This window comes from Ambystoma mexicanum, chromosome 5q (genome assembly GCF_040938575.1).
Source record: "Ambystoma mexicanum isolate Mex_15411 chromosome 5q, UKY_AmexF1_1, whole genome shotgun sequence".
NCBI lineage: Eukaryota > Metazoa > Chordata > Amphibia > Caudata > Ambystomatidae > Ambystoma > Ambystoma mexicanum.
The window spans coordinates 816,712,589-816,737,501 of NC_090933.1; the positions used below are offsets into that span (position 1 = coordinate 816,712,589).

Sequence of the window (24,913 nt, forward strand, 5' to 3'; positions counted from 1 at the left end):
CTCTCTCTGCTAATGCTGTCAGCAAGTGTACTGAATCATTTTGACAGATTTGCTGCAAATCAAAATGTCATCTACATACTGAATGATGGTACTCTCCATCTGTATGTTGCCGAGGTCCATTTGAAGGACCCTATTAAAGAAAGAGGGTGACTCAGAGTACCCCTGTGGCAATCTTGTGTGTTTACACCTCTGTTTTCTATATGGGAAGAAAGTCAAGTCCTGTGACATTTCATTGAGCTTTATTTTGACAGCTCCTATCCCCTTTAACAGGTCCACCTCATATGGACTGCTAGTCCATAGGACACTCGGTACTCACCCTAGGTCTTCCTCGAGAAATGGTGGTGGTGCCTTTTGCAGCAAAACCATTCTCTGTGGTACTTCCCTACAATGTATCCTCATCCAATGTGTAATACTCTTGAAAAACACTGTCTCTTGATCTGAGCGGTCGTCTTGAAATAGTTCCTCATCTGTCAAGTTAGTCAGCCTGTGCCCTTCTCCTTCTGCGATTACTGTCCTCCATGATCATCCTGTGTTGTCAGTCCCATGCAATACTACTCTCTCATCCTTCACTATAACCGCTTCTAGTTCTATCATCTTGTCTTTCCTTCTCATCTAGGGGAACCTCTGGTCTAAACAGGAATTTATTGGGAATGTGTAACAATTTGCCTTGTATCCCTGGAAGCCATGCTAACAGCAATTTCACTTTATATTTCAAAAGTGTGATATTCGCTGGCATCCCCCTATACAGTCTGCCCATAGTATGCCTAAATGAGTTCCCTTACATTCATGTAATGAATTCCTGGTGTTGAGCACATGATCCCTTCATCATTGAATGACATGGTCAGGTTGAGTCGGCTCATCATGTCCCTACCCATTCAGTCTACTGGTGTCTGTCGGGAATATAACAATGTCATAGTCAGGTCGTGTTCTCTTATTGAAATCAGAGGTTCATCAGTGAAAGGAAGCCAGTCTGTAGCCACAGGGAATCCCTCTGCATTCATGGCAATGCCTGACATTGGGTATCTTCCCTCCCTATTACAGGATCAAGTTGCCCCCATATCTACGAGAAAGGGAAAAGCCTTTTCACCCATTGTCACCCCTATATGTAGTTCTGCATTCAGATTGGGTGTAACCGATAGGATTGAACACATCAGGTTTGTCTGTGGGCTGTCCTTTTGTGGATATAATGACATTCCTGTTGTTCCTTTAAATGGATTGCCCCCCCACTACAGTCACCCCTCCCAGTTTTCGTACGGGAGTCTGCAACGTGGAGCCTGTGTGTGTTATTGCTACAATGTTCGGCTGCGTTAGTGCTTGCTGTGCTGGTTGAGGTGTCTGCATGTCTTCCTGTGCCTGTGGTGTATGTGTCCTGGTCTGATATGGCTGCACTTGCAAGTTTTGTGTGTGTGCCTATGCTTGTGCTTGCGAGTGATCCAGGGCATAATAGTCAGTTTGCTCTGTCTGATATGTCGGCTAATGAGGCATCCCCCCATTCCGTTGCATTCCGCCCCTGCTTCTGCACATTCTAGCTATATGGCCTGTCCTTCTACATAGCCAGCACTGTATTGGACCCCCCATTATTGGACCCCCCCATTGGCCTCGACTGTCCCCCATTAAATCCATCTCCATTCCGCTGCTTTGGGTATCCGAACTCTTTTACCCGGGGCGCTCCTCCCTTTCCCCTTGGCCAGTGGTTTGCATCGCCCCTTCCTACAAAACCTCACCCTATTGCCTGTGGTCAGCTTTGTATATTCTGAGTAACTATTCTGTATATTTTGTATAGTCTGAGTAACTATTCTATTTTGTATATTCCCAGTAACTATGGAACCCTCCTATTGGAACTTTAGGAGAAATTTGAAAAACAGGCTCTTCGCCTAAGCTCCTCAGAGCCATGCCACTGCATCACTGTTGATCCTCATTAACCTATGCATCTTGCTTTTCCTGCTTACCCTTACCTGCACAACCCTTGCCCCTTCCTTAATGTAACTAGCGCCTAGATACCTGCGGGCTCAGCGCGCTGCAACAAATACAAAATAAATAAATAAACTACCCCCTCTCCACTCGTCAGCATCGCCCCATCCATTGTATACTTTGAAAACTTCTTCTGCACTAACTTTGCTTCTTTTGGCTTTCTCTCCTCATGCTTCTTTCTCGCATTCTCTTGCATTAACCAACAAGAGTGCACTATAGCTATTTGATATTATGACCATGGCCTAGCCTCCATACCCGCTAACTTCTTCAGCTGTTTCTGTACCTGTTCCGGCAACCTTTGACATAATATGTGATAAAATAACCCCACTGTTTTATCCCACGGCTCTTTCGTCTCGAGACGCCAACATTCTTGAATCTCCAGAATATATTGAAGTGGGCCTTCATCCTCTCGCATTTTGCATGTCATAATCACACTTAATGTCAGATGTGCCTGGGTACTATATTCTTAGAGCTTGCCATACAGCTGCTTGGCAGTTGTTGAACACTGCACCGTTGTGTGCCGTGTGCTGTGCTGTCACTTTGGGGTATTCTGCTCTTTTCCAAATATTGTGCACTACCTCGCAGAGAATGGCTAAAAGTAGGTTCTTCATGTCGCCCACTGCCAGTGTCGATCCTGCTGTCAGCCTTTCAATCTCATAAATCCATTTCCCAGCCCCTGCAGTCAATGAAGGTAGTTTGCACCTTAAATTATTCTTATCCATCTGTTGCCACAGTATATACTAGGGTCGTCCACCACCCTTCACTAGAAACTGTGTCAGTCTCATTCCTCCGTCATGTCTCCCTATGTCTTTAGTGGCTGTAAATGCCCTTTTCATCTCTGCTCATTTCTGTCCTGACAGAGCTTTGAGCCTCTGTACCTAAGGGGTAATTTCGTCTGCACTGTGTGGTCTGTCCCTGGGACATTTCAGTCATCCCTCAGATTTTCCCTCTTCTCTTCCTGTCCCTTCCCCAATTGTCTCTATCAGGGCTTGTTTCCCTGGAGGGTGGTGACGCCTCTCCCCCTCGTCATTGTCGCTTTCCTGTTGATCTTCATATGACCCCATGATCCCAATGCTATCGTCACTGTCTTCTTCTCTTTCGTCCTCAAAACTAAGCCTCCTTAACATCGGTTTCTCCCGCTGTTTCCCCTTCACTTGATCTGAAAAATTGCATTCCCCCTCAACGAGGACCCTGTTGTACACCTACTCGTCTTTGCGGCAACCAAACTGTCTCTTCTGCTCCTGTAAAGTTCCCCTAGTCTTCTTCATCTCCCTTCCCCATCATCGTCATTCAGACATGTCAAGTCCATTTTAATGTCTACTACTTTCTTAGAATGTCTTTCCCTACGTTCGTCACTTTCCTGCTCACATCTTCTATCCTGCTCTTCTGCTCTGCGTCGGCACTCTTTAATGAATCACTGAACTTCCGGCCTTCTTTTCTCCCACTTTATTTGCAATTGTCTCTCCTGCTCTTCTTCAGCCTTCCTCCGCTAGCTCTCTCTGCTTTTTCTTCTCTCTCTCTCTTCTCTCTCCCTTTCTTTTGCTCACTCTCGTTCTTTTCTTAACCTGTAGTATTCTTCCTTCTCTTCCTTTTCTTTTCTCTGTACTTCCTCCATTATCTCTGGCCATTCTTTAGTTTCTTCCTCTGTATCTTTAGAATTTGGAACTTCCCATCCCACCTGTGGTCTTCCCGTCCAGTTTAAGCAATATCTGTCCACCTACCCATTCATTTGTCGGGACTGTTGCCTCATAACCTCCGCTATGTCCTGTCTTTCCCACGTCATCTTCCCTCAGTTTCTCTTGCAATTTGCTGCACTTCTTAAATTGCTTCTGTTAACCTATGCACTTTTATTCGCCTGCTTCGCTCAACTAAGTCTGCCTTCGCTGCTACACGCTGGAGTTGCCAAAATAGAATTGCTATATCCTGCTGCTGCTTTCAACTCCCTTTTGGGCTAGAATCCCTGACTTTCTGCTGTTGGGCCTGCAGTTTGAGGAGGAGGAGGAGGCAGAGCCAACAGCGGTTCCCCTTGTGTATCGCGTTGACTCAGAATCCATTGCTTTTGGATCGAGTCCCCTTCCTCGTCATGAAACATTTTCCATAGCTCTAATATAGCTAACCGGTTACTTCATTTGATCTCCTTATAAACTGCATCTAAGTACCTGGTCATAAGTTGCTGCACATATTTGGAAAAGCTTCAGTCTTTGGGCCATGGCTTTGCCAATTTGCCCTCAGTATCACAAGTCCATTCCGAGCTATACTTGCATATTTTTTCTTGATATCGTGGGAGGTATTTGCACAAATGTTGAATGGGTGTATCCCTCATTTTGACACGCTATTTTGTACACATCAATACTTACTTGACCTCAAATGGATTTCGACATGTTCAATTTACCTTGTCGATTTGCAATTTACATAATTAACGTTACTTTTTAATCACATTTCTCCAAACCATGACAGTACAACAAATATTTTCAACAGCCTCTCCGGCTCATCACCATCAACAAGAGCGTGCTCCGTGCACTGTCCCCACTGCCTTTTCAGCCCTTAAGGCCCGGACCACGACTCCACTCATATGCTCCTCGAGCTCTGCCCAAATGGCGTAACACTTTCTATTGATTCAAGCAACAGTTCAATAAAATTAAATCTACCACTTTCTACACACCTCGGGTCCTATTTGACAACCTCACAGGGATGTAACCAACTGCCTAGAGGAAAAGCCCTTAATACTTCACTATATATGTCGGCTTTCAGCAACATAAACACAATAACAAACATGACATAACAAATAGCCATCTTCCTGCCTGACAGGGTATCCTCAAAAATCACATGGTCCCTTATAATGCTGCATATCGGAACACTTCTCAAAGAGATAAATTTAGAAACCACCTTCCGTGATATAAGCTAGCTTCTCCCTGCTAATACCTATTCACAGGTAACCATACGTAATCATCCATAAACCAAGCTAAACTGCCTAACCCATAGGTATACTTTTTTGTATTTCTTTTTCATCCATAAGCCAAGCTAATGCCTCAAATATAGGTAACCTTTTCATAATATTTTTATCTTTTTAATCCATAAACCAAGCTGACCATCGAAGCTGACTGTCTAAACTGACCACATAAAGAACGGGTAACCTTTACAAAAAAACACAAAACATAGAATCACAATACTGAGCGGAACTTTCCCCTTCCTCCATGTTTGCCATATAGTTGAATCTATACTTACACTCTGTGGTTCGCTGAAGCCCCTCGTACTACAACTCTCCCACAATCTGCCACTCTTTCGTCTTGTCCACTTGGTGTCCCAAAGGGATTGGGCAGGACATTCCTCCTGTCGACCTCTTCACTTGTTTCCATGTGTGGTATTGGGGGTCGCTTCTAGCGGATCACCGCACAGCCCTTCAGGCATGCAGCAGAATGAGGCAGACTTAATGCCGAAAGGTCTTAGCGACCATCCTCCTGCTACCACTTGTAGAGGGGAACTCTTAGCAACTACCCAAATTACCAGCAAGGTAATTGATACTTGGGCCCCAAAAAAATCCCCACTGCAAGAACTTAAGACTCAACCATTGGGCAAAATGTATTGTCTTTATTATGCAACAAAAATGACAGGGGCCACTAGAACATCATGTCATTTCCAGGGCTCTCGTCCTTCAAACGTGTGTCACACCATTTTAACCATAAATGATGTCACAAGAACAAGTTATTTCCTACAAAACCTATCAGGGATGGGGCTTGGTCAGTTTAGAGAAACTATATATATGACATATAGGGGTTGGCTTGGTTATTGGATCACCATATCTAGTGGCTCACCCTAGGACCACCTCTACAGGTAGCAAATACAAAGTTGCAGGAAAGTGGAGAAGCTATTGGCCACTGCAACATTATGTCTTAACGTGAAAGGTGGCTACGGATTGGGTAAAATGTGGCTTCCCAGCGTGGGGACCTTGAACAGCTACCAGAGTGAGTGGACCTTTTCAAGGCGATGGGAATGATCACAACGGTGCTGTGTGTCCCAATCATGTTGCCATCGCTGATCGCTTAAGCCCTGAGAGAGTACATCCAGTTATGGCCCTGTGTTGCAATTGTATCTTTCCACCTCTGGTTCGACAGGAACAGCTTTCCTCCATCCACCTCGAGTGAATAAGCATTGCCCTGTTCTTCGAGGTCACGTTTGTAGAGACCACGAAAATGGAGCTCTCTTGTTTGTAATTATGAGAACCTTGAACCAAATTCCTTGCAGGTGTGTTGTCGTTTTGATCAACTGGAAACTTTCCATCTCAGCTCAAACTTGGCAAGGATGTGCACTGTGTCTGCACTGGAAGCTATGTCTGCCTGCCTGCCTTTAGCTGAATCAGGGTGTCAGTCTTTCCATGTATTCGCAGTCTGTCTCACCTTCCCCATTCACTTCACTGTACCTATAGTCTACATCTTTGTTCTTACGGCTTTCCATGTTAGTCGCAATTAAGCATGTGCAAGTTGGATATATGTATTCTTGGCATCTTGCTGTTTCTGCTTTAGCAAAGGATATATATATATATCTGTCATTCATCTATCTGTGTGAGTTATAAGCATTTGTTTCATGTCTATCTGCGATAAACTAATGTATGTTTGTGTAGCTTTGTGCATGGATTCCTATATGCTTCATGTCTACGTGCACCTACGTTGTGATGCCAGTGATGACGTCATTAGTTTTCACTGTTGTAGTCAGTCAACTTATTCAATTGATGGCAACTCGGTCTCCTTCATTTTGTCTGTTGGGTATGTTTTGAATGGGGTCACGAGGGCCACACTTGGACCTCCATCTTCAAATATGATACACATTTCATGTGGCTTGAATAACTGTCTGAACTATCAGTGAACATGCCAAAATCCAGGTTTGACTTAATATTAGAGATTACCCTGCCACCAGATGGATGGTTCTTTACAATTAGTATGGTATTGGATCAGAGGTGCAGATTGAACTGCAACCTTTGCCTGCAGTGACTCTGCTGTCACATCAGCTGTGAAACAAGGCAAAAATGCACATTTTGAACTTGCTCTGTGCCACTGAAGAGCAGGTTCTGCAGATCAGGAGACTTATGCAGCAGGGTGCATGTATTTATTATGCTTTTTGCGTGGAGATTTCTGAAAGGGGGTATGATTAGCAGAGCAAATTTTCTGAGATTTAATTACAGAAATTATTTTATTATTTATTACAAATCAAAAAGCTAGGGCTTTCACACCCTCACAGGATGTCAAGTCCTCACCTTGGGATTGGGAAGTATTGAGTTGGCGAAGAAGGGTATTTAAGGAAGTAAACCAATTAAGTAAGTGTGAGCAATTGCACTCCAACAATGCAAAGTAAAGGACCATAACATATCAGTAATAATGACTATCTGTACCGCATGTATCAGGAAACAGGATTGCCTCCAGGCTGTACAATGGTGGGTTTTATTGTTATCTAAGCACATTGTTAATGTCATCCATCTTCAATAGTTTAAAAATAGAGGCCTTTACTAGGACTTTAACCTGCACATTCCACCCACTGCCTGTTGGCCCTCAGGCTACTAAGCAAACTTTGCTGCTCAAGATACAAGATCATAAGACTGAATTGAAATGATGAGGGTGCCTACAGAAACTGAATACTAATGGAAATGTAACACAGGGGTTTACCAGAGCCTTCCTATATATACTTCCTGATGTCAGACAGATGCAGGAATTGTATATTTACTGCTCCCCTGTGTCAAAAACACCACATGGTGTTACACTCTAGAGCTCATGTCAATAAACCATGTAATTCAGAGGTGGGGACCCGTTACATGCAGACATACACGTAGGCTGATCCCTGTCGCTGAATTTTGGTCATCTGCACTTCGATGTGAAGTGCAAAAGGAGGTTAGCAAGTGCCACACCTAGAATTGTGAACACTAGCCTGCGCCGCACCTAGACAAGATTGTGATTGTTAGCATATGCCACACTTAGACAGAATTGTGAATATTAGCAAGTTAAATATCATTTAACCCACTAACCAAAAATACTTAACACCTCTACATACTTATCTCAGTCAAAAAACTCACTCAACCATCTCTCGCACAACCAGCACGCACTTCACAACACTGCAACAGCACACGCGGACTGACATCGATCCGATACATGCACCAAAGTTCAGCATCCGTTGTATACCGAGTTGAAGCTGCCAACAGAACACCACTCCTCACTATCCTGCTCCCTCTTCACCTTACTAACCCATCCCACCTTCTCGTTTGCAGATCCGCCAGAGCGCCTGGGGACAAACTCCATTGGTGACGGTGCGCGGTACAAATAACTTTAACATTTAACATTTAACAAATGTGTAAGCCGCCTTTTCCCCTGCACATATGACTCCAACGTGCAAATTAAGTAAACACTGCCTGCCATGTGCGCAAGCCAGGCAGGGTTTACAGTGGATCCCTATGGGGTCTGCCTGCTTTTCGGTGGCACATTAAGCCTGTGGACCCCATCCAGATACACAGCATTTGCCCCAGCATGAAAATCCATGCCGGTGCAAATGCTGAGAGTCTTAGTATGGTAAAAAGGAAGAGAGCAGTGGAAACACAAGTTGCTTTCCGCCCCTCCTATCCAACTTACAAATGATTGAAAATGGAGTGTAACGTTAATGAAAGACGTAAAAGTTTTACGTCTTTCATTAATGTTAAGCCAGGCCGAAAATGAGCCCCACTGAGTTTTCTCCTTAGTCTTATTGCGAATTGTTATGTTTTCAATGCCATACTGTGTGATGTTATCTGCAGTTTTCAATGTCCTGCTATTAATATTGCCTTGATGTTTTTAACTTTAAGATTTGAAGCTACATCTGCAGTCCACTGACTATGGCGGCTTCCTTTCCAATGAGACTGGTCCCCTAACTGTCTCCATCATCGATGACAAACTGAAGGAAAAACTACTGACAGAATTTCACTACTTTCGAAACCATGCTTTTGAACCACTTTCTACTTTTCTGAACTTCATCACGTGAGTTACTTTCTGTGACCGACAAGCAGTAGTCTGGTCCATAGGCATTAAACGCTAATTTATTTCAGTATATCAGTATATGTGCTCATCAGAAATCAGTAGACAGTGCTGGTTTGTCTCCTTTTTCGCCTTCCAATCACAGATAGTCCCTGTTCCCTCCTGCTGTCTGTTGTGATGTGCTATCTGCCTTCTATGCCTTCCTACATCCATGTCACAAGTGTTCTAGGTATGGAAGGCTATGTATGTGTGACCTGCTTTGTGTTCTTGGAATGATAGTTGGAGAGTGACTGCTGTAGTGAGGGTGTATGGAGGTGGATGTCCCTTCCATTCGTGCTGTGCTATCCTGATCCTTTAATTTATGAATAAAGAAGCTTTCCTTTTCTACATACAGCTCCTGGTCTTCTTAGGAAGGGACACACTAAAACATTTGTCATGAGGGAGCCGCTACTGCTGTACATGCTTGCTTATGTAGATGTGGTCCTGTGCTAGAGGACAACCTAGAGGCATCCATCACACCACCTCGCCCCCTCAGTCCCCCTGAACATCATCCTCCCTCCTGTGTGACCTGTGCTGTGCTGCCAGCCTCTCTGGCAGTGATGTCATCATTAATTCTAATGCTGCCATACTGGCATGTGTTGTGCTGGCTATTCAGATGTCTAGAAATGGACGGCATGGGTCCCTCCCTGTGAGTACCTCCATTGCAGGCAATCAGCATAGGGTTAGCAGTGGCCAAGGATGCTCCTGGTTCAGCCTGCACTCACCTGCTCAAAGTGATGCTTCCCCACACTGCTGACTTTTTGTGTGTTGGCGCATTGTGATCTCGGAGGAGCTGGGGGCGCTCTGCTAAACCTGCATGGCACAGTTCAGTGGGCTGCAGAGCTCCTATTTATGAATGTTCATGGCTCTTCTAATGACATCATGTGTGGGTGGAGGGATCACGCGCAATGACTGGACAGGTTTGCCTTGGCCTATATCTATTTACATTGGGGAATTTCAATACTCACCTTTGAATAATTCTCTAAGGAACATAACCAGCCTGGACCCTCAAGAGTTTCCAGGCTATTCCCAGAAAGCCTGGCTCTTCTTGTATGTGATATCTCTCTAGGAAAACAGGTCTGCCTCAGATAAAATCACCTTCAGGCTTCCTCATAGGCAAGGCCCCTTCACCTCAAGACATTGTCCAAGCTCAACACTGAACAGGGCTTTCCCTTTTCTGAAACCTTCACAATCCCAGTGCTCCTCTTATTCCCTGTGTGTGTCTGCTTATATAATGTGTAATATTCCGCGCTATGTCACAGTGACCTCACACTTTTAAATTGCTCAAATCTTTCCATTGCTTTGCTTACCAGGCGCACACTCCCCAAGTGTACACCCCTTCATTTTGATAGGTTTATCATATTTTGGAACATATGAAAGGGTGGGTTATGTACACTTTTGACAATTCTAAATGCAAAATCATGTGTTCCATATCTCCTCACAGCAATATGACACATCGATGAAATGTGGATTTTTAGACTTTGAATTTGTGCAATGAAATTTGAGGAAGTTATTAATATTTAACATTTTGTTAATTATTAAGAATTCTACAGATCTTGTATTTAGACTCATTTTGTAGAGAAGAATCTCACAATTTTAAAACATGTTTCCTTTTGGCTCTAAGTCATATAGTGGTAGAGCTAAAGCCACAATCATTTTGAATGTATGAAATAATATTAATTTCAAATAGTAAGAATTGTGGACATGGAAACCATGTGCTAAGTCATGGCAACAGCTGTCAAAGGTCTCTTTGTGAAGTCCTCTGTTAATGATTAATAGGTTCAGCTAACAAACCTGTTTTCTTTACAGAGCCTTTCATTAATTTCAGATAGTAAATATTATGAAGGCCTACAGAGCTTGGAATTTTAGAAGCAGTAATCTTCTTGTGAAGTACTGCGGTTAGACAGCAGACCTGTTCAGAATGTGAGCACTTCAGAACGTTCTCATTTGGAGGACCAATGATTCGGCTCTACTGGAATACAAAGATGTATTCATAGGCTATTTTCTAAAGCCCTGAACACACAATCCTTTTGTTGTACTAGATTTAATGTGTTACCTTGATGATTGATACGGATTTAGCCCTCTACATGGAGAATGTACAATTCCCCTAGGGTTTCAGCCCTACCCCCATTAACAATGCATATCCTGGCCTGTTCAAACATGTGTCAGGCGCACTGAAAACTCAATAAACCCAGCATTGGCCAAGCCACATCAGAAAACCAATCTGGCCATGCAGACTTAACCAATAATGTATTTCCTGTATAAAGGCTCACGTATAACTATAACACTGAATATATTTACAATATGCTTCTAAGTGTATTTATAAATGCCTCATATAACATTTTTTGTCATGTTGTGTTTGAGACCCAAAGCACATTTATTTGCCTTGCCCATTGCAATGCTTTATTATAAGATGCATGGCATTTTGGTTTGTGAAATTATTGGTTAATAAATTATGCAAGCTTTTTAATACCTGACAGGTAATTTAAGAATGGATGCTGATTCTTTGGCTTTCTCACACTCTTCTTACTATTTGTAAGGAATAATGTTATTATTGATTAGATTTAAATGCTGCATTTCATTTCATAAACTCGACATTTCCTATTTGAAGAGTTATTTATAGTACATTGTTTCAGTGTAGTAAGGTACCCTTTTTCAGATGAAAGTACAAAGTTTTCAGCATTTCCTTTTTGGGAGGTTAAAACTCATCTGGGTTCAATCCTTGGGCTTCCTCGTGCTTTTGCCTAAGCAGTTCAAATATTGATTCAAAGTTCATGGGAAAATTGGTGTCATTCGTCTGGTATTGTCTATCAGGCAAAAAGGTACCTACCTGCATTTTAAAGGTGCACCTTTTCCTTGCATTTGAAAGAAACACAGCACATGTGAATTGAGCAAAGCACCATTTTGGCACACCTCACTTTAGATTCATTCACTCTCCATTTATCCCGACAGTATGAAGCTTTCTTTATGTGAAGAATTTGAGATTCCATAAAAAAACCTTTAGTCTTGGAAGAAGGCAGAGGGTTTCTGCACTGTGGGCATTTAAGGTACACCTGGGCACATCTAGTTCTTATCATCTAACATCACACTTGGCTCTGCTGATCCATCCTCATGGCATGATACATAGAGAGCTTCCCTTTGAAATGTGCAGCTGACAAATACATGTCAAAAGAATGTTCCCACCCAGCTCTGCGTCATGCCTCACCAACATGATGAATTGGAAGATAGGTAGAAAAGATTGCGGAACTCCCGGACAGGAGCCTCTGCTGGGGAGGATGCAAATATGGCAGATCTTACTTTCCTGGACTCAGACAGGAAATAATATCTTCTCTTTTCGTAGCAAGCGTGCAGGACTCAGCACGTCTTTTGGCAAGGAAGTAGTTTGAAATGTGAGTCAGTCTCAAACCAAGTACTTGGCCTAAGCCATCCTGAGCCAGCCTGAGACACTCCTGGCTTGGCCTCCTCTTCATGAAAGAAGATCTCATGACCACAGATGCAGCGGCCTGGCTGCCATGGCAGTTCAGCTCTCACTTCTCCTCCCATACTAGGTAGCTCATCCAGGAATGTACATTCAGTCTGGGTGAAGGATTGTAATAGTTTCTGCCCTGTATGAGATCTAAGCTGCTTCTCTAATCACAGCCTTTGTCGCTCCCTTGAGATTTGAAGATAAGCTGTCTAACTCATTCTTAGCAGCTGGTATTCAGCTAACCAGAAAGTGGGTCCTAACTGACAGATTTAGAAAATGATGTTTTGATATTTATTCCAAATTATTGCTTACCTACATAATCAGAACTACTACAGTGGTGTATCTTATTGCTGTCTTCGAGCAGGATTTTTCCTTTCATGCCTCCCTTAGGTGTAACAGAAAAATGTTCAACTTCTAATTTTTGGTAAATTACAAGTAACACTACTAGGAAGATTCCACACCTTGTATTTGGGACTACATTTAAGTGTGGTGCCTTGAGACACCCTTTGCTGTGGTGCCTTCAAACACCATTTGCTGTATGGACGCATTATAAAAACCCAATAAATAAACTCTGAACACTCTGGTCATGATGAAGGTGGGGCGATATTCGACTGACAACTAATGCTGAAAGATGTAGATAGCCTGTGATTAACCCAAAATCTCTTCATAGATTATGGTTATATCATGACTACTTAAGACACACAAGTGTAATGGTGTGTGTGTGTGCCTTTGTTTGACTAATGTTCTCTCAATTTCCCTTTGTACAAGATTATAGTTTATATTTGTACTTTGAATTATATATGTTTCACTCTATATTTTCATTGTGGATATTAATATATGCCAACACATTAATTTGGAATAAATATCAAAACAATGTGTTCCTAGATCTGTCTGCACCTAATAATTACGATTAGTCCTAGGGAGCGATGGGCAATCATGATTCTCTTAATGTATTTCTCTATTCTTGATTATTAAACAGCAGCAAGAAAATAACAATTTGCAAAAAACTACTGCTCCCATCACCAGTAAGTGGAGAATGTAAACTATGTGGCTGTGGGCAATTTTGTGGGTTTGCAATTATCCAGCATTGCAATTATCCAGCTCACGAATTTGTCTTTATTATAAGCACTGTTATATATCTTATAATTACCCAATTGAATGGTACTCAATATATAGACCTTGGAAGGAGGAAATTCTGCACTTAACTCACTAAACTAGCTTGCTGGCTAAAGGTTAAAAGCGTCCTCACCTCTTTGAGTTTCTGCAACCACTCAACACAAAATGATTCTGCTCCCCACCACTTGTGTGACATACATGTATGAAATAGTGGCTTCTGAAGTCTCCATATGCCTGCTAACACGATATTCTATTTGTTTTACTCCAGACTACAGCAGCTCTTCTATAGAAATCTACTACGATTAGTGCATGACAGCTCCAGGGATAAACACATGAGCTTACATGGTAAACTGGAAAAGGCCTTTAAATCGCAGCTTTGCTTACATTTCAGCTACAGTTACATGATTGACAATGTAATTCTGCTGATCACCGGTACTTTGCATCAACGACCCATATCCGAACTGGTCCCAAAGTGCCACCCTCTTGGAAGTTTTGAGCAGATGGAAGCTGTAAATATCGCACAAACTCCGGCAGAGCTGTACAGTGCAATTCTAGTGGACACTCCACTGGGTACGTATTCTAAATGGCATTCGTTGCCTTAAGGTTGGCATTTCACAACACAATGTTTGCTGCTTAAGAGATTGCTAACTCTTTCCAATAATGTTTTTCATTTATTTTTTATTGTGTTTAGTTTATTAAAAAACCTTTCACAATTTGAACATCAAGCTAACATCCAAGATAAAAAAACAGTTTATCCCTTTTAAAAAAAAAAGAACAGTTGATTGCATGCTAAAAAAAAGACTTATTCCCAGAATGTGTATTCATGTAATTAATTGTGGTCATAGATAATGCTGTTTGATTGCTATTCAATATTCTTTTCCAAAATTCAATATTCTTTTCCAAAATTCATTAGTCATACGAGTCCTCTCGTTATAGGGAAAGTGTATTTTATTTGCTTTTTAAACATTATAGCATGCCCTTATGGAGACAAACATCATATACTCTGCCCAGATGTAATAAGGTTGGGTGCAAACGACTTGTGGAAGCACAGCCATAATGTGTTTTTGCATAACTATAATTTGCTGAACTAAAAAATAAAAATAAACTAAATTTACAGCAATTCACATAAAGTAGGCATTTTGTAATTTACACCCACAAACAAGATCATCTGCAAATTGGCACTGTGGCGATTCCCTACCAACTACCAGGTCAACACTTGTATGTAAATAAGAATGCATTAAAAAATAGAACATAGAAATTCTTTAACCCAATGAGTGCTGATACCCAAGGGGACCAAACTGCTGCAGCCCAAAGAAGTACTTTGGCTGCATTCGCTGGGTCTTGGGGGTGGAGGGGATGGGAGGGGTGGGAGAGGTGAATCCCTCCCTCCTCAATTTAGGAAGTATGTATACGTCCTACGGTCAAATTGTAACTATTTATTTCCGATGTGTACTTATTGGTCACAAGTCAATCAAAGGGTTAACTTCAGTTCTTCCAACGACTCTGGATTCAAGAGGCACCAGCCTCCCCCGGCCTCCCCTGTAGGTTTGGTTTTTCAAGAAAAATGAAAACCATGAGAGTTAGTAGACACCGATAGAGAAGTGCTTCTGGAGATGGTGGGGTCGGATGTTGTGGCCCACTGTGACATACGCTGATGATAAGTGAAACAGGGTTAGGGCGGTGGGTTTACTGGCATCCAGAGACTGTAGTATATTCTCCCTGGTGTCCACTAGTGTTATCTCTGTTCCCTGGTTTACCCCGAAGCTTAATTTGCTGACATGAAAATGTTTGGCTCCCTCATAATAGTATTTATGAGGTTGGTAATTCTTTCAAGATTTTCTTTTAGCCGGAGGTTGGCAATTGGCCGTTAGTTGGATGGTTTAGTTGGGTCTGCATTCAGCTTTTTCAGAAAAGGGGTGAAAGTGACTTTTTTCAGGAGGGCGGAGAAGACCTCATTCGAAAGGGTATGTTTTCATGGTTGTGTTAGGTGCAAGAAGAATTCAATGCAGATACTGTCTTGATGATAGTTTCAAGGACACAGACGGGGATGCTTTGAAGGGTGAGGATGTTCCTGGCTCCTTTGTTTTCAAAGATACTCTCTGGGGTTTGAATGTCATGATTGTTGATTATGGATTTACAGAATACATTTTCAAAGAGCTCATGACACAGAGGACGAAGAAGAAGTGGAATCCACAGGTCAGTTCTGCAGGAAAGAGATTATTGAAGAGGCTGCTCCTATCTCCTTGACAACAGTGATCTGGTTGACCCTTTCATTACCACAAACAATGTTCATCACCCAACAGATGCAAACAGCAAATATGCCCCTATTTCCACCCTTTAACAGCCCATATTGCAAGGATACAGAAAGGTTCTCTGTACTTCACCATGGGTTTCGGGTGCAATAATTGGAATTCCTAAAGGTGCACTCTCTGCCCCAAGCCCCAAAACCAAAGCCGTAGATGACCAAATAGACAAATGGAAAAGTCCCATGTTGCCATCACATTCAGACTGATGGCAGAGATATACATGACCTATACCTTGCAGTGCTGACTGCATGATTTTCCATCGCTGATCACCACCCTGGAGGAAGCGACAGACAGTGCCCAACTCACACAAACTTTTGGGAAACAACTCATGCTTGCTTCCTATTATGTATATGATGTTCTAAGAGCAAAGGCACTAGACGAGGTGACCATGGTGGCCAGTTGCAGCAATTACAGCTGGGAGGTTGGAAGTGGGAGAGGTCTGAAAAAGCCATTCATCTTCACCTGGCCTTCCTAGGCCAGACTTTATTCTGCTCACATATGGGTGAACTGGTTAAGACAGCCAAGGAGGATTCTGGGTTGGCACTGTTGAAAAACAAAAAACTTCACCTGGCAGAAAGGCACCCTGCAGCTGCGAGAAAAAGATTTGATGTAGGTCTAGCAGTGTCCACCCTCCGTTGGTGGCAATAGGGAGCCATAGAATGGAATTGGGGGGACTGATAAGTACGCCAAAACCCTGCTACAACGATACCAATTCTAAAGGAGGCTCTATCATCAAATCAGGTGACCCTTCTTGGGATCTGCCAGTAGTTCTCAGGACATGGGGGGCTCCCCATTTGAACCCATTGAGGACAACGTCTTAGATCCAAAAGTGTGTAGCTAGGGGCACTGATGTGTTCACTACTTGCTCAGGTTTCTTGCAAGTGGTCTACTATTGTGTGCATCCATCGTAGTCATTTAGAACAAAGGCGGTACCATAATTTCACTGAGGAGGGAATATAATTTCCCCCACCATCATTCCACAGAGTCAGAAAAAACAGATGTATAAACACTAGATGTAAGCATGACTGTAAAAGAATACCTGAAGAGGTCAGCGTCCATTTACTCTTCCAACTACATGCCAATTGATTTTGGAGTGGGTCATCTAGGGGCTAGACCATCCACAGCCATCCTACATAAGTGGATGCAATTATGGAATTGACCATATTGATGCTCTATGACCTAGCAAAAGACCCTTTGCCAGTGTGGAGATCTTTCAGGGTGTATCACTACCAACAATTCTCAGAATTGCCACATAGGGCACGCAGGACACATTTACGAATTATTACAGACTCAGGCTTGTGGGTTCAGTGTTTTCCTTCATGGTGCCAGGACTGAATGCACCATATTGCTGAGAACTTCCTGATATGTAAATGCAGAGTGTTTTCACTGGTGTGCATACCACATCTCCGAGTCTGAAGGCTTCTTTGTTTTTCTCCCTGATAGCTAAAGTAGTACTTGGTAATTCCTAACTGTTCAGGACTGGATGAAGAAGTGGGGCCGGGGGACAGTGCCGAATTACATACCAGAAACCTTAATTACACTACTCTTCCTCATCCCACCACAGGAGGAATAGCAGGTATATTCACAGATAAGACGTTAAAGGTGGAGACTAGGGTTGAAGGTCAAATTATACTCACCACATTGGGGCAGAGGGTACTAACAATTTTGGAGGTTCACTTCATTATGTACAACCAGGACGAGCAAGAGCAGGATTCGGAGCAATGAAGAATATCAGCAATGATTGTAAATTAAAAGAATAATTTAATGAATTAATGATTTAGGTATCATTTATATCAGGCAGCTGTAGAGCAAAGGCCCTCTTTGTAGTAGGTGCTTCTCATGCCACTGTTTTGAATAAATTACCTGACTAGTGCAGGTTGCATAAAGGGGCAGACACATGTGCACCTCTTACTAGACAGTCTTCTTTCTTTGGACTATTGGCTTGATTTTAGAAGGTACAATAGGCAGGTGTGGCATTTACCTGAAGCTCTAATGTGGAATTAAACTACATCTATTCTGCTCATCATGCAAACCGTTCATCTATTCTTATTTTTCTTGGCCACTCTGCAGCCTTTGATACCGCCAACCATTCCAATCTTCCCTCAACACTATCTCTCCTAGGTATCAGGCACAAGGCCCTCGCTTGATTTGCTTCATATCGCACCCTCATACACTTCCAGATCTCCTGGAAAAGCCTTACCTACCCACTCACCCCCTTACTGTTGGTGTTCCTAAAGGTCAGTCCTGGGCCCACTTCTCTTCACTCGCTATACCTCTGCTCTTGACACATTGAACTCCTCCTATGGCTTCTCCTATCAACTCTTCGTGATGACACTCAGATCTTCTTCTCCTTTCCGTCCTTCTCTGACGAGTTACAGTCATACATTTCTAACGGTCAAATACTGGATGGCATCTCACTCGCTCATGCTCAACTCCACTGAAGTTCTCTACTTCTCATCCAAACAGTCTATCTGTTCGTCTCCCCATCTGTCATGCTTCTCTCTTGACTACCCTCCCTACTCACAATCTTGGTGTCGTCTTAAACCCATCTCACAACTTCTCACTGTTCATCTCCAAATCTGCGACTGCTGCCAGACTTTATCTTGCTAAGCACCTAATCTCCTCTTTAGTACTCTTTTGATCTGACTACTGTGCCGGCCTACTCTATGGCCTTCCCAACAATACTTTTTCACCTCTTGACAAAGTCCTCAACCTTTGCCTCCTTGCTTCACCACCATCTCCCCAACCAGTTGTCAGTTAGGCTGGAAATCTACGAGACAGGGCAAAGTATAAACGTATTCTCATCCTCAAAACTATACACAGGCTTGCCCCACCATGACAATTGGCTCATCTCACTTCCTTCTCGCCCCCTGTCTTCCTATGATCATCCTTAGCTCACCTCCTTGCCACCTCTCGTGCTATTTGTGCCCCTTCTTTTCTGCTCTTTTCCTCTCCTTACTCTCTTACTCTGGAATGCTCTTCACGCCCCTCATGACACTACTCCCATTCTATCTCTATTTAAATCCAACCTCTTAGCTCTCCTTGCATAGCATTCTACACCACCACATCTCCCTGTTTTCCTCTTCACCTACTTCTCTACGAAAACCCCACAGCACTAAGCCCTTGCGTCTTCATCCTAAATCGCAGTACGTCTGCCACTATCTCGCTACTATATCCTGCTCTATGGTCCTTGTTTGTGGTTCATTCTACCTCTGCTGCATCATCTGGTCTTATATCCATATCCTCTCACCTATTGTTAAGGACACTGGTGCTCCGCTCTGTAGATCAATGTTAAAAATAATTCTAAGCATTTCTGTGTAAAAATGCAGTTTCCCTGAAATTTTCATTAAATAAATAAATAAAATAAACCTGTCCATCGTATTCTTCTGTTCTTTCCAATTTTGTAAAAATCCACTCTACTGTCAATTAACTGACATGTTTTATGATCATGTTCTTTCTTTCTTCAGCCAATTTCTTTCAAGACTGCCTTTCAGAAAATGACCTTGATGAAATGAACATTGAAATAATGCGCAACAAGCTATACAAGGTATGCTGTTTAACTTAACAATGGGTACAATCAGTATTTATTTGTGCATATAAACGTATATTGCTATGTTATGCAATCTGGATTTATACTATGCACCGCTGCCATTCACATAGTCTCCAGTCACTTAGGTGGATCTGAAAGGGTTGTCAGAGGGGAGGTTACAAGGGAGAGAGTGGAAAATGCTAGCTAGCTTTGCTGTTGTGTTACGTGCAGGCCACAAGTATCCTGAGCTCTGTGGGGATGTCAGTTCGTTCTATGTGATATTGTCGAATATTAAAGGCGGCAGATAAAAGAACATTCTTTTTTCAGCCAATTTGGTGTGGCCTTTAATACTCGCCAAATATAATTCTTTTACTCCCCCCCCCTCACTGCTAAAATCAGGGGAGTTTCACCCCCCACCCCCTGAGCCCACCCATTAATCCTGCATCCTCTTTCCTTATAACGGTCCATAAGCCCCGCACTAACACAAACACAAATACACACACACTCCTTTTCCCCTGCCCCATCACCACACACTCCAAACACCACCCCACAGAATACACACAGACACGCAAACATACACGAACTTACCTCACCTCCAACTTCCGCCTTCCTGGGCTCGTCTCAGTCCTGACTGTCAGCACCTGCTGGCAATCATGAGTGACAAGGGCGTGACAGTTAAATTTAAAAAGACGTCTCTGTGCAGTCACAAAGTGGTCTTTCTAAATCGGTCTTTTTAATATTTTCACTTAGTAACAGTCAGTTTTTAGGTGTTCTGTGTCAAGAGAATATAGGCATTTGTACATGAAGGGGAGACCAGTGTGCCGCCATGGAAATGTAGTCTGTTTTCTCTTTCCATGGCGGCCATTGTAAATAGTAAAAAAAACAAAATGGCCACCATGGAAAGGGAGAAGGGACTACATGTAGTCCCTTCTCCCTTTCCTTGGTGGCCATTAAAAAGTAGGAAACAAAGTAAACAAAAAAATGGCCACCATGAAAAGGGGAGAAGGAACTACACGTAGTCTCTTGTTTCTTTCCATGGTGGAGCGGACACGCTGGGGACAGAAGTGCTCCCAGCACGTTCGCTCCCGAAAAGCAACCAGAAAGAAGGTAAATGAGGGGGTGGGGCGCAGCGAAGGGAAACCTGTGGACGGGTGCGGGCGAGGGCGTGGGGTGGAATGGAGCACTTACCTCATTCCCCGGCGGGGAAGATTGCGGCTTCCAGCCCTGAGGAGGCTCAGGGCGGTGGGATTACCATCTGATGATCCCCCATTCCGAGCCTCTTCATAGGATGGGAGGCTGTCACATCACCTCCCCTGCCCCCCCCCCCCCCCCCGCCGGGTACCAATAGCCTATACATCTGATTGTGGGGAATTGGCTCTGGGTACCATCATATAGCCCCCAGATGTGCCAACATGAAAGCAACAATGCACATTGCATAGTTATAATTAAGGTTTATATACATATATATGGTGCAGTAGCCATAATTGGGATTTATGGGCTGTGGAGGTTCAAGGGCACAGAGGATGTCTAACAAGGTTTGCAGGCACATAACTCCCATTGTGGCTCCAAGGCAGCTATTGAATCCAGAATTCGGAATTAAAATCACCATGCGTATTCACAGGCTTGTGGCAAGTTGACTCTGCCTGGGTGGTCATATGGCTGTGGGAAGCGAGAACTGATGTTTACATTAAGAGGTAAGGCGGGGAAGCTTAAAACATCATCAGTGTAAGGAGTGAAGACGGACATGAGGTGGAGAAGCTGGGAGTGGAAGAATGGTGTGATATCAGCTGTTGGTGTCAGAATTAGAGAAGCCAATGAGGCCTGGAGCTGGGCGGGGCACAAGGTGAGTGAGCTACGTCTGAGGTGCGACAAGGAGCAGACACGGCTGGTGCTACAGAATATTATACCTGTCACAAAGTTGACGGATCCTACATCTGCAGACTTTGAGAGACATTCTGTGTTATTCCGGGTAGAACAGCCCACAGACCGATTAGCCAATTGTCATGCTGCCTCAACATTCCAGGGGCTGTGATATGCTGCAGATCACACGCAGATCTGTAAATGGTAACTCGGTGAACTATCTGACATGCATCAGGTATACTACTAAATACACATGGTTTTACAATAAACAATTCCTAGCACAACTCTGGGACAAACCTCGAGTTCATCAATGAATCTTTATAGCAAACAGGAATTGCCGATTTATAGCTATATATTTATATATGGGGCGCTTTGAAACAGAATTTTACTTGCTGTATAAGCACCTAATAAGGAAACAATAAATAATAAAATAAAAACATGTAGTGCACTACTGAATATTACTATTACCCCTTATGCTAAACCACAAATCCAGTTTCACAGTGACTTTTATTAGACTGCTAAAGCATTGACGCCATATTTGTATAGTTATTCCTAAAGTACAGAGTCATCATATATTTAATCCACAACTGAAAGATGCCTTGAGTCACAGGGATCAAGAGACCATGTATTACTGGGATGATGGTGTCATTATGTATTTGAGGAAATAAAATATACCCAGCTGTACGCAAAGAGAATATTTTACGTCACCTCAGCATTCACTGACATTATAAAACCACTCCACCTGTGCCCCATGTCTCTTTATGGTCACACAACCCCTTGGGGACCTCCACTATCCCTATAATATATGGTTGGGGTACTTTATCTAATACATATTTTGTAGATGTTCTATAGCAAATGCAGTACAATATGTAATTAATGGGCTACTTTCATAAATTGTATAGTTATAGTGTAGTTGTCAGCGACCTTAGCTGTACCCAAGGTATGGAGCGGGGGCTGAGCAGGTACAGCCTGTCTCCCCTGAAGCCACTCTGGTGACAACAATGAAGCCGCTGTGGCACGGTCCTCTGGACACAGCAGCCAATATCTGAGGAAAGCCCTCTCTTGGCAGGAAAACCCTCTGTGTGGGATGAAAGGCTGAGGTAGGTAATGAGGACCGTCTTGCATGTCTTCTGGTCATAAGAGATGAAGTACAGAACTCAGATAGGCTTGGAGGCCAAGTAGACCAAGAAGGAAAATGAGAGCAAGGCAATTTGTAGACAAGAACTTGGAGATCAGAAAGAGATATGCTCAGCTGAAGAAACCACTGAGCAGGAGATGAGATCAGGAATTCGAGAAAATAACATCTATCAGGGAAGGGCAAGTGCATGGAATTGCAAGGCAGCTACTGGACTCCTCCAATCATTGAAATCACGGCTGGCAAGCAGTGAGGTCTGTCTTTTCCAGGTACGATCTTGAAGAAAGTGAGAACTACAGTGTGGACTCTCCAGTGTTTCCACAGTGACTGGGGACGCTAGTTCCCTTGCTACCGCGCAAGTATTTTTAATATAGTACATAAAGTATCAAATATATAGTAGTGTGCCGTATAATTTTGGTTATAGCATAGAAGTTACAATATAGTTTTAGTTAAAGTCTTGCATGTTTATAGTTTAGGTGGAGTTTTAGTGTTATAGATATATTACAGTGCCTATAGTTTCTCCATAGAATATTAGCTATAGTATAGTATAGAGTAGTGATAGTATGATTTGCATGAGCTTGTTACAAATAACAGTATAGTACAGACGTCATAAAGTATACTATTTATAGTATACTAGTAGTATGACTATACTGTAGTAATTACAGTACAGTTAAATCATACCTATATAATAAGATTGTGTATTGCTTGGTGATATTTCTCATTGTCTACTTCATAAATTAAAAGCATACAAATATATAAAACACCTTGGTCCTCAATTACAGGCGCAGTGTAACATAAAAATAGGCGGCATTACTGCCTGTTTTAGCACCCAGCACATTACAGATATGGAGTTATTTACTGCCAGCGCTATTCCAAAGGAATACCTCTGGCCGTAAATGCTGCCGAATTACAAGGTGGAAAACCACCTTGAAGCATCCCAATTTTTACCTACAATCAAGAGGTGCAGCTAAACATTTTAAGAAATGTCCTAATCTGTTTAGGCATGTTTTCCTTTTGTAAAGGGTAGCAAATCACTACAGGAAAAAAGATTTGTGCATGGGACCCTCTGAACGGGTGACAAAGTGTCCATCTGTGATGCTCACTTCTTTTCACCTTTGCCAGGTAATGCATGAAAGGGTTGAACCATTTGTTCATAAAAAGATTGTACAGTAGCGGCACGATCAGCCACTGTACATATTCAATGTCCATCCTCAAAATATTTGCAAAAATTCACGTGAATTCACTCAAATATTGCTGCCACTATTTCAGTGAATGTCATTTTGGTGGTATTTCTGTTAGTGGATAGATTTCCCGGACTGCTGCTGGTGTGATACTACCAAAAGAAAGTTGCCCAGGCTGTATAATGAGGCCCTGAGTATGTTAAGGGCGCTGAGGTACTCTAGTCTACATACTTCAGGCATTGCCTTCAATTCTTTTCACCAGCTACTTATATTTAGGTATTCTGGCAGACACACCAAAAGCTGACAGGTGAGCAAAATGGGGCAGGCATACCAGGGTGAGGAGGAAACATGAATCTGTGCAGAGCTCTCAAGTTACCTATGACAATGCAGGAAAAGGCCAGCCAGTCCTGTTATTATCTCTGTTGATTCTGTGGCGTGTTGTTTTTTCTTCCCCATTTGAAATTTGTGATAACTACAATTCCCAGAGTGCCAAGCAAAAAGAGGACTGTGTAGCCTTCTCACGCATGGCCATGGGAAACGTGACAGCTCTGACTGGGTCTGTAGTTTTGTCCACAGTGTCTGACAGTCAAACACTTTATTCGTGTAAAAGGGTTGTGGTTATTGGGTGCTAGGTTAGGTGGGTTAAGGAAGCTGGGGGTGGGAAATAGAAATGGGCGGCGGGCTCCAAGGCTCAGCTTGAGCGCATATTGCTATTATTTTCAGGCTTACCGTAATAGGTGATTGAACGGTACCCCGTCCTTACGTTGGTACGTGTGTGCAGTACCCTCTCTACATACCCATCGATTATTTTGTGTATTTCAAAGTCAATACGGATCTCTGGTTGAGTAGGAGACCCCACTATGTTATGCAAACACGTTGGGGTCTAAGTGAAGGGAACTGAGTGACTTCGATCCCGATCACAGCCATGTGTTCTTCCCGTCCCATGTGTTCTTTATTTTGGCCTGCTCAGCTTTGTTTCGGTCCTCCCGATTGATAGTTGTTGTTTTGTTGTATTATTATACCCGCTGACCTGTTAATAAAAAGATTTAAAGAAACACATTTAAAAAAGGGTTGTGGTTAGTATGCACGACAATAAAGGGTTCACAACAGGCCCGGCTCCAGCAGGGGGGTAAGGGGGCCAGGCCCCCCCAGAGCCAGCCTCTGCCCCCCCCTAGAAAGGAGGCCATGTCAGTGGTGTGATACACCACTGGTAATCGAGGGAGTGGGGGGTGGATGTCACTCTAAACATTCAGCAGCAACCTCAGAGACATCATTCTGAGAGGCTGAATTGCAGGAGACCCAGGCAGGATTTGTTTTCTTGCCC

General features: G+C 43.0%; 1 protein-coding gene across 1 annotated transcript in view; it reads left to right on the forward strand.

Moving 5' to 3' along the window:
* ATP6V0D2 (ATPase H+ transporting V0 subunit d2) overlaps positions 1-24,913 on the forward strand; it is a 269,016-nt gene that overhangs the window by 159,706 nt on the left and 84,397 nt on the right. The window contains exons 2-4 of the mRNA XM_069621300.1: positions 8,789-8,960; positions 13,970-14,148; positions 19,352-19,431. Of these exons, the coding sequence (XP_069477401.1) occupies positions 8,789-8,960; positions 13,970-14,148; positions 19,352-19,431 (431 nt within the window). The remainder of the gene's footprint in view (positions 1-8,788; positions 8,961-13,969; positions 14,149-19,351; positions 19,432-24,913) is intronic.